A 9,946-nucleotide genomic window follows, 5' to 3' on the forward strand; every position below is an offset into this window, starting at 1 on the left:
CAGTATCGAAAGCACGCCTCACCCATTTATATATGCCAGTCTTGCAAGCCCTAATACCACGATGAATACGCTTAGCAAATTGCCTTAGAATTCCAGTGAAGAATGTCCTATATGGGCGTGGTTGGCCTGCAGTATTTCCCAAATAAAATAAAAATAACGTAAAATAAATAATTTTTGACACATTGTACATTTTGTTACGAATAATAAACTGAAACTGAAACGTCGTTTTTCCTATTGCAAGAAAATTTATCCCCGTAAGGTTTGTTTGAAACACTAGTGTTTTACCCCGCAATATTGAATTTCCTTTCTCCTGGTACATCGTTTCAAAGCAGGTATGCCTTCATGTCTGACCAACCACTACAGCGATTCAATTGATCCAAGACCAGGCAAAGGTTAAAATTCGCTGCCGGAATACGCCTTCAGTATCGACTCCACAAAGTTTGAAACTGTTTTTCTAGGTGAGTTGTAAACGTATTGGCAGCCTTTATTTTGATATTTTTGTGTTACCCACTCCACCCCAATAAATAGTGCCTTCTTCAATGAAAATATTGAAACAAAAATTTGGCTCCAAGCCACGCTGTGAAAGTGGATGGAAAGCAAAGCTTTAAACGACACCCACAACAATTCCACATGCGACGTCACTTGAATTCACACACGTGGCTCTAGAAAAAGTGAAACAGAGATTCTGCCCAGTCGTTACCTGGGATTCGCGGGGGCTTCGTCCCGAACGCAGCTGCGTCGGCCACGACCGGGCTCGAGCGGCGGACGCCGCCGCTGTAGCCCGGCCGTGCGTCACAAGAAAGAAAACGGAGAGAAGCGTGTTTCGAAGGGTCAGACATCGGAAGACAGCTATTTTAATGTGCTAGCTCGGGGCTACATGTCGCGCCACACAAGCGCAGACACCTAAGCGATTTGGCGTGTGAGCTTAGTGTTTAACATTCTACAGCTTTGAGCTACATAGTTTTGTAACTTTGAGAATTGCGAGAAAGCTGACGGAAGTTTTATAATCGCTATTCATCAGAACCAGTTGCTCCATTCGTCTTTTGTATACCTGTTAAAACACAATCGAATTGGTATTCAGCAATTTAGAAAACGCAGTCCCATTCGTGACAAGCAGTGCACAAAATGTGGCGTGTTTCTAGAGGACAGATGTCTGTATGTGGTCTCTACATTTTGTTTTCCCGCCCTTCAAACCAATCCTTAGCGTATATTTCCCGTACGACCACTTAATTCCGCTGTGTCCGGGTTACCCAGGATGTCCTGTCGAACAAGGTACCCAAGCCCTGCGAAGGATGCGCGCAGTGGACGCGAAGCTACGCGAAAATACACCCAAAACAACCGTCGCTAAAGCAGACGACAAAGCCTGTTTGCGCCGACGCACCCGCCGGCGAGCAGGCACCTCCTCGCGGGGAACGCTTGGAAAATTCGCTGCGCCATTTGCAGTGTGCTCCGTGAGTGAAACGCTCCGCTCCCTCGCCACCCCTCACCGCTGCCTCCGCCGCGTTGGGAGTTAATTGTCCCGCACGCCGCGAAAGAACCGTTGGCAGGTGAGGTAGAAAGCTTTCCTTTAAAAAGTAAACAAAACCTCCTTCTTTCGCTTGCACAATTTTTTTCCAGGCGGCAAAACGATCTCTATATACTACGAAACCATTGGGAACTCAGTGGAGACATGAATGGGATCTGAGAGACACTCAAGTCCGTGCAAGCCAAATTATAAAAGCCATTTACAGGCTAAGATTTTTTCTCGCTAAGCATGAAAACAACTGTGCGGGGGCCCATCAGATCCCGTGTTTTTCTCCACTGACATCGGCCGTGGACTAAAATTGTTCCTCAGAAACTTTTCACCCTATGATGTTCGCGGTGTCTTTATGTTCGCATGAAGCGTGCTGAGGTCGGCCTGCTGGTCATCAATGCGGCTCATCACGCATCATTGTGATAATGCGTGATGTAAAACAGCAGCTTGAAAGGAGCGAAAAACAGCCAGTTGTGCTCACGTAGAGCCGACACAGCCGTTACAAATCTTCGTGCGAATATTTCCAGCATCTGCAAGTGGCCTGTAGCTGTTGCAAACTCTGGGTAGAGATTATACCGGCCTTATAATAAACCCAGCCGAGAAATTTCCGCTACGATTGCCTATCTATCATCCCATGCTTCGTTGCGATACTCACCCAGAGGCCACGTGCTAATGGTGGCCGCTGTCGCGTGTCCGTATTCCCGCTTTCCCGGCGACATTTCCAAGGAAGGCTGCACCTCGACTTCGTAATCTGTACCGGAGCTCAGGTTTCCGATTGCGATTCTCTTTTCAACCGTTCGTATGACTCGATAGGAGCCGTTTTTCTTCACCTTCACTTCGAATTCCGGATTCAATTCAGGGGCTGGCCGTGGTAGTGTGAAGTTCCACTCTAAGTGGACAGAGCTCGAGTCATTTGAGAAGATGGACGTTACGACGACTCTCGGGACAGCTGAAAAAGTAGAGAAACAGGCAAGAGTGGTTAGAAACAGTTATGCCTACGTGCGTGCCAAATTTGCATGTGCCTAATTTGTAGTTAGGCATGTGCGGCCGGATTACACGAAGCGGCCGAACAGGCTCCAGTCAGTTCAGCCGCTGGGCTTCATGTTGACTATTCGCTCATATACATCTTTCTTTCTCTATGATGACGGAGACAAAGATAGTGTCAGCTTTGCTGTACTATTCTTATGGAGAAAGGAAGCGCTTGCACGAAATCACACATAACGACTCATATTTTTAGCTCACCGTTACAAGCTCACTGCTCCATGACTGGATCCAGGTATTGTTCGAAGGATCAGACCTCCTCTGCACTTTTGCAGAAGGTGCAGAGGAGGGCTGTTCGTTTTATTTTTAACAAATATAAAACAAATAATTCTCCATCATGTATCATGGCACTGAACACAATCCGACCGCTACACCTTAGACGCCAAATCGCCCGCTGAGCTTTTTTAGAATCTCTAATTAGGTGTAAGACTGGATTATCACCCACACCATACGTTAGTCCGTTAGGCACGAGAAAAACACGACATGCACAAAGCCATAGTTTATCCTCATGCTTTGCCCGAACAAATATTTTGTTTTCATATTTTCCACGCACAATAGAAGATTGGAAAAATTTGCCAGAAAGCACTTTTAGTAGAAATTTCATGAAGGCCTTACAAGAACATTTTAGCAACTTTAAAATTACTGGCGTTTGTGATTTTAACGCCTCTTGTCTAAGTTGTGCTTGATTACCACGTGGTTTATTTGTTGGATTGGAAACCCTGTTGTGCCTGTACTAAAATTTCCATTTCCATTGGCATGTTGATTTCGTATGTCTCCAAGAGAGTTTTGTGTTGATGTTACTGTATTGTCTTTATAGCACTGTATAGTATAGCATTTTATGTGCATGTAGATGGTTTTATGTTCAGCCCGTCCTAGTAGGACCATTCACTTGATATGCAGTGTTACGTAAATAAAATAAATGAAATCCTTAGGTTCATTGAACACTAAACTCATCAACGTATCTCAACGTATGACATGTAACGCAGGACGCTTCACAGCAGTGCTGTTGAAAGTGCAAATAGAGCTCTTGTTGAATGCATTGCAAGGGTAAAGTTCCCTTGTGTCAGCGGAAGATTGCAGTTCTGGGGATCTGAAAATTTAAACGGTGCATGTCACTTCATGTCTCTGGCGCTTGGCAGAACATGGTTACCTTATTTTCTCAAAGGGTTACAGATGTTCATTGCGGCTGTGATGACACCCTTCTATTTTTTAAGACAGAGAAATAGAGAACAAGAAAAAGAGATAGAGAGAAATTCAATATTTATTCATGAGGATAAATGCTGATGACAGGGTACCCGACCAGTGGAGACATTGCGCGTGATTTGAAATCTTCCCGATGCTACGGTGAAGAATAGCGCTTGGGTATGAACCTCGGCCGGGGATATATAATGGCAATGTGGCCCACAGATTGTGAACTGTGGTTGTTAGTTTGTTTGCTTCTTCGCAGCTTGTGGTTCTATTTACGCTGGAGTAAAAGTTCGTCTTGTTAAACTTTACTTCGTACTCCTCTCCTTCGTCCCGTGCCACTAAGAGACATCTGGTGAAGATTCAGGTGAGATGTCATTTATGCCCACCACATCTCCGAAAACGCCTAGGGCCAACTCAATCCAAATGAGCCGACTAAAGTAATGGGTTTTATCCTATTCCACATTTTGATGTACGAACACCGAAGCTTGCACACTGACGAGCGCAGCGCTCGTAGCTCTCCATTGGTCATAATTTAAACCGTTATAATTGGGGTGGTCCGCTGGGAAAGCACACTAAAATAGCTGTAGAGAAGTTAAGCCCCTCAAGACTTTAAACCTGCGGGACTACGGAAAAAGGACGATTGGAAAAGTGCTCTGCTTGCTGACAATGTATCCTGAATTTCGTTACAGAACTACGACATCTCCGTGTTCTGGAATACCTTTTAAACGGACTTACTCAAGACACTTTAGTAGCCTTAGAGGCGGTCCAAAGAAAAAAAATGTCCGCCATTCCGCCCTGGGAAAGTGGATGTCCAGCGAAGCCGTTGCAACCACTACACATGTTGGTGGGGCAGATCGTGGAGTGTATACCCTTCGCCAAATTTTTTTAGGCCAACCCTAAGCGTAAGACCACAAAGAATTCAAAGAATAAGCTTGACTTTTAAATGTGGCAAAATTATTTGATGACAGCAAGAAAGAAAGGCGTTTTCTCGCGTTCCGGCAAAGAACCTTTAAGCATCGCTCATGACGTAAGCTTGTACATTAAATTTTTGCCGGGCTGCGCACTTCCGGCTTGGCCTAGGAAATTTTGACTAACTTTGTACCTCCTCGTCTCGGCAGGCTCGTCGCTTGCGCTCGGCTTCTCTGGCGGCAAATGCTTGGTCTTGCCTAGCCTGACGCATGCATTCGGCTGCTTCAGCAAGAACTGCTGGGTTTTGCTTAGCCTGACTCATGGGCTCACCCTCGAATGACGCAAACCTTATTTTTCGGGAGGAGCGGCAAACTTAGTCTTTTCCAAGAACACATAGGGGGCGGGGGGGGGGGAAGGGTGGATTCTCATTGTTTACAGGCGTCTTATTGTCAATTATGCGATTTCTATGCTTGGTCATTGTTTTTTAACACGAATACTGCGATCTATGCTGCATGCCTGATTTGCCTGAACGAGACGCTAACAGTTTCGATGTAGAAGTGGTGCATATTACGGTAGAGTCCACCAAATTGTAAATAGGTGCCTGTAACCTACACCAAACGATGATGGGCTGTGCTACCTTATGTATTGTAAATTCCGTTTTGGGGATCCCGAAAATCGGCGATTTGTAAATTGAGGAAAATGGGACAGCAGAAAACATGAATTAAAAACCTGAAGAGCCTGTACGACCCTGTACACCGCCAGAAATGTTCGGAAAATTCACACACACTGTGATAGCCGGCCTAACATGGCCAACTACGTTATCTAACCGGAAAATACCGTGTAATTTGCCTTAGGTTTCAATGAACACGATGCAGCAAGGCTACAATTGCTCGCGGGGGTACTGTGGAAATCGTGGTTGCGGGCCATTCCACGGAAGGATTTCACACCTACAGTGCATTAGAGGGTAAGACACTGCATTTTTGTTGCATAGGAGCCAGAACTCTCGCGCTACTGCTTGGAAGAACTTCACTTCAAGTACGTCTTGCTGGGCAAGTTTCAGACAGATGCGCTAGAGGACCGCTTTGGCCGTTACCGTCAGCTAGCAGGAGCGCAGTACCACATTTCGGTGCGCCAACTGTATGAGTGTGAGAAGAAGCTTCGTCTTCAAAAACTTTTGATATTTCCTCGCGAGGAGCCAGAGTGTGGAGACACCAACGAAGATCTTCTGGCGTGCAACTTTTCTGTGTCGGTTACTGACGATGATATAACAAGCGGCCACTCCGAAATAGATGCTATAGTTTATATTGCAGGGTACGCGGCTCATTCTGTTTCAAAGAAGCTTTCTTGTTCTACTTGTTTCAGCACGTTGGTTGTTGAAAACCGCGAGATCGAAGCGGAAAACACTGCCATGATAGCAAACCTGACGAGAGGAGGCCTGAAATTTCCGCAGCCAAGGACAGTTGATATGGTACTGATGACAAAACTAGTTGCAGAAAAGTTGTCTTTTGGAGAAAACGTGAACGATTTTCTATCCTGTAGTAATCAACGTGGCGTTGTGACTTCGCAGACGATTTCACTTCTGGAAGAACCAGACATTGAGATGTGTGAAAATGGCCACACTGCACAAACGCTTATGGGCTTGGTAGTTCGCGTTGCAACCAATAATGTTTTGAACAACTTTTGCAAGCTCAGAAATGACATCATACAAGACAATGCACAGAAGAAGGCCGCAACCCGCAAAGCAGCAACTCCGAAGAAGTAAAGCGTTATTCCTGATGCAATAAAAATGTTTTTGCGAACACTTCATTGGTTTCTTATAACGGTTGGATTAGCTATCCAGTATTTCAGTGGTGCACACAAAGGCTGCATATATGACATGGCATGACTGTAGTTTGCACCCATTAACACACACTGTAGAACTTCTACAGCCCACCATTATTGTTTGGGCCATATCTGAATGATGAGTTTTAACAGCTAAGCAGAAAAATTTGTGAAAACTTCAAATAATGTGCAATGTTGTCGTTTGGCTAGGTATAATAAATTGTTTGCACTAATGGAGAAAGAAACTTAATAGGCGCTCAAAGGTGGAGTATTATACAGTAAGATGTGTTCCGCTATAAAGTAAACACCTATAAATAAAGCACATGAAATGGTAGTCCTAAGCATGAACTAGGCCATTTAATGTTTACAGCAACCAAGAAAGAAATATGAGCGGAATCTCTACACCGAACAGTTCAGAACTTAGCAGCCAACTGTGGCAGTAACCGAAATAGCGGAACGACGCGCCCGAAAGGTCCCTTAGCGTGACGTCATGGGACCGGTGGAAAGGCCTTAGCAAAATAGAGAGGGTGTTGGGTGTACCCCGCACCCAACACTCTCTACCATATGGTGTGGAAGCGCGCCGCGGAAAATCACCGTCACTACCCCCCCCCCCCCCCCCCCTTTACTTCAAAAAACCCCACCGTGGAGCAGTCGGAAGACCGGTAGACCAGCTCACGCCCTGGAGACTAGCCATGACTGGTGGATAGGGTCCGCCGGGCAGCAAATCACCAAGGCTTGCTTGACTAAAGAGGCCTTCCACAAAAGAACACGTGAAGTTAAATGTTCACCCCTCCTTGACTGTATAGCCAAGGTTTTATAGTGGTAGCACGCGATTACTTGATTAAACATTACTACCAAAATGTTTGCTAAAACTGGTGACCCGCCTTCGACTCACCCGCTGGCGGCGTTCTGAAGACAGTGCTTGTTTCTTCGCTGCAGGCCTTTGCAGCACACGCCTTCACTCGGACTGCGTACTCACTGGAAGGCATCAGACCGAACACAGGCAGCTTGTAGGCCGATGACTCGCGGGTGCTGCCGTCCAGGCTGAATGTGACGTTTTGCATTTTTTCGCGTTTTGATGCTTCGCCTCCTTGCAGTTTTTCGTAAGCAGGCAGTACGCCGTCCAGTAGTATGTCGTCCACAAGGTCCTAGAACAAACACACCAGAAGAATTGTACACCAGCGCCGCTGTTTCAGAAAGCTTCGGAGCTGCAACAATCAAGGATGTTGTAATACTTCTGTCACACGGACATTTTCAATCGGGATTGAAGCGAAGCGAGATTGATTTTCGAGTGCGCTCGACGTATCGCCGATGCTACACGGCACGTTTCAATTCGCAAGTGACACCAGTTGAGCACACGTATTCCAGATGACGCCAAAAAAGACATTTTGCCACCGGTATCAGCCAAAGTTGCAGCCGTCCCAAAGCCATCCATTGGAGCGGTGTTGGTAACAGCGCAGCTGTTACCAACAATTTGTTGATCCCGGCGTTTCACAGAACTCAGTATAGTTGTCTCTCAAAGTCAAGCAAAGAATAAATTCGCCAATAGGATACACAAAAGATGCAACGCAGGAAACCGCCCGAATAAAAATAGAATTAGGTCGCTGTCGGGATTTGAACCGGCCACGTTGATTCGGTGTGCGCGACGCTGCAGTCCCTAGTACAGGGAAATTACGAGTATAATAGGTTAGAAGGTGGAGGCCCACCGTCTTAACCAGCTCGCCTGCAGTATCACTGGCTGGCAAACTCTACATTTGTAGAACAACGCTTGCGCAGTAAGGTTCCCTGAAGCCCCCACAATAACTGATCACCACCAACTGTGCTACTTCAGGAAGCAAACCAAGCCAAAATACAGGTCGCATTAGCGCTAGTGTTTAGTTGTTTTGGCTTCGTGGACATTACTGAGTTTATTAAACTCAAGACGGTGATGAAATAGAGCTGAATTCATTACTGTGCGGGTGTTTTTAGGGGCAATTTGCATTTCTCAATCGATACCCGACGACTTCTTGGTTGACAGGGTCGGCAGACTAGTTTCGTCGGTGTCTTCGGTCGGCGAGCCAATCACACGCCATAGAATTTCGATCGGCCGACGTGTTTGTGTCACATTCGGCGTAGCGGAAGAACGCGATATGCCCATCGGAAGTCGGCAGACGAGGCGGCGTCGGCCTCGTGTCCGCCTAGTTTGACCTCTAAACACGCGTAAAAAAAAAACGGAAATGCAGTTGAACACGACATCGTTCGCGTGCTGCAGGAAGCCCTGAGGTGCCCCGGCAACCCACCGACGCTGAGCAGACGACGCTTCCCTTCGCCGGAAGTGGGGGAAAAAGCCGTTGACACGATAGATGAGTTGGTTCACCAGCGGCGACAGGCACGATCTCTTAAAGCGCAGGGGTACACATCTGTGGTTGCTTTAAGGTAGTATATGGGCCTCCAAACTAACACGCCGCTAGATCCCTCTCCAGAACCACCTCCTTGGACCCGAATATTAATTACTGACTGCAAGCCTCTGGGTCGGTCAAGCCGTGTTGCGTCGCAACTCTCATCAAGTGCTGGCCAAGATACGTTTTACGTCGACGCCAGTATTCCAGGAAGCCTTATTACCACAGCCGTCGTAAACCCAACCATGCAGTTTTGTCAAACCTGCCATTACTACGCCCCTCAGAGGCCACCGTCAACACTTGCTGAGCTCAAAGCGATTTTCGACGCCTTGACGACTATAGAGCTGCTGAGGCCAGACCAATCGCAACCTGTCAACATGTTTACAGATTCAATGCAAGCAGTCCGAGACCTCCGGAAAGTACTTCATCAACTACCCATGTCCCAAACCATCCACGCGAAGGCTGCGGTCTTAAGTTTCAGAGTTTTACTTGGGCCCAGAGGACATCGACCCCTGGACAGCTACAGGCGGATGCGGCGACCCGTATACCTCCAACGACGCATCCACTGGCCTTATTTCAAGTTGACGCAATGTCAAAGTTGGCCACCGACAAAGAAGACCTTCGGCGCTCCACACACGCACTTATTCCACCGTGTGGATCAAACCTCCCTGGTGGGCTCACCCGCCGTGAGGAGATGGCGCTACGAAGGATTCGCGTTAGGGCTGCTCTTACACCAGCTGTCACCCACACCTGGCCCCCGGATCGACGGGCTCCGTTTGGCCGGACCTGCTCATTTTGCACCACGTCGGCATCGACCGGAGACATTCACCATCTTCTGTGGACTTGCCGTGGCCTCCAACGTTCCCGAGAGCAAGTACTACGTAGTGTGGGACTCAACCCAGGCCGGCCTCCCGACTACAGACGCTGGCTCTTTGGGCCGTATCACCGGAGCCTTTTAGACTTTCTTAGTGAAAACGTCATGTTTACGTACATTTAAACACACTCGCCTCCACCGTTTTATGCTGCAGAGCAAACTTTCGCAATTAAAAAAAAATTCCCCCGCATTTCCCCGAAGGGGAGTATGAGGAAGTGCGAA

At 47.2% G+C, this 9,946-nt stretch overlaps 1 protein-coding gene across 1 annotated transcript in view; it reads right to left on the bottom strand.

Annotated features, from left to right (window-relative positions):
- The window catches only part of LOC144152539 (uncharacterized), a 111,713-nt gene that overhangs the window by 20,601 nt on the left and 81,166 nt on the right, over positions 1-9,946 (bottom strand). Inside the window, exons 9-10 of the mRNA XM_077683833.1 lie at positions 7,368-7,620; positions 2,169-2,462 (exon numbers count right to left, since the gene is read on the bottom strand). Of these exons, the coding sequence (XP_077539959.1) occupies positions 2,169-2,462; positions 7,368-7,620 (547 nt within the window). The remainder of the gene's footprint in view (positions 1-2,168; positions 2,463-7,367; positions 7,621-9,946) is intronic.

Source organism: Haemaphysalis longicornis, unplaced genomic scaffold, assembly GCF_048455015.1.
Source record: "Haemaphysalis longicornis isolate Haplotype H1 unplaced genomic scaffold, Haemaphysalis longicornis Haplotype H1 scaffold_9, whole genome shotgun sequence".
In the NCBI taxonomy this organism is placed as follows: Eukaryota; Metazoa; Arthropoda; class Arachnida; order Ixodida; family Ixodidae; genus Haemaphysalis; species Haemaphysalis longicornis.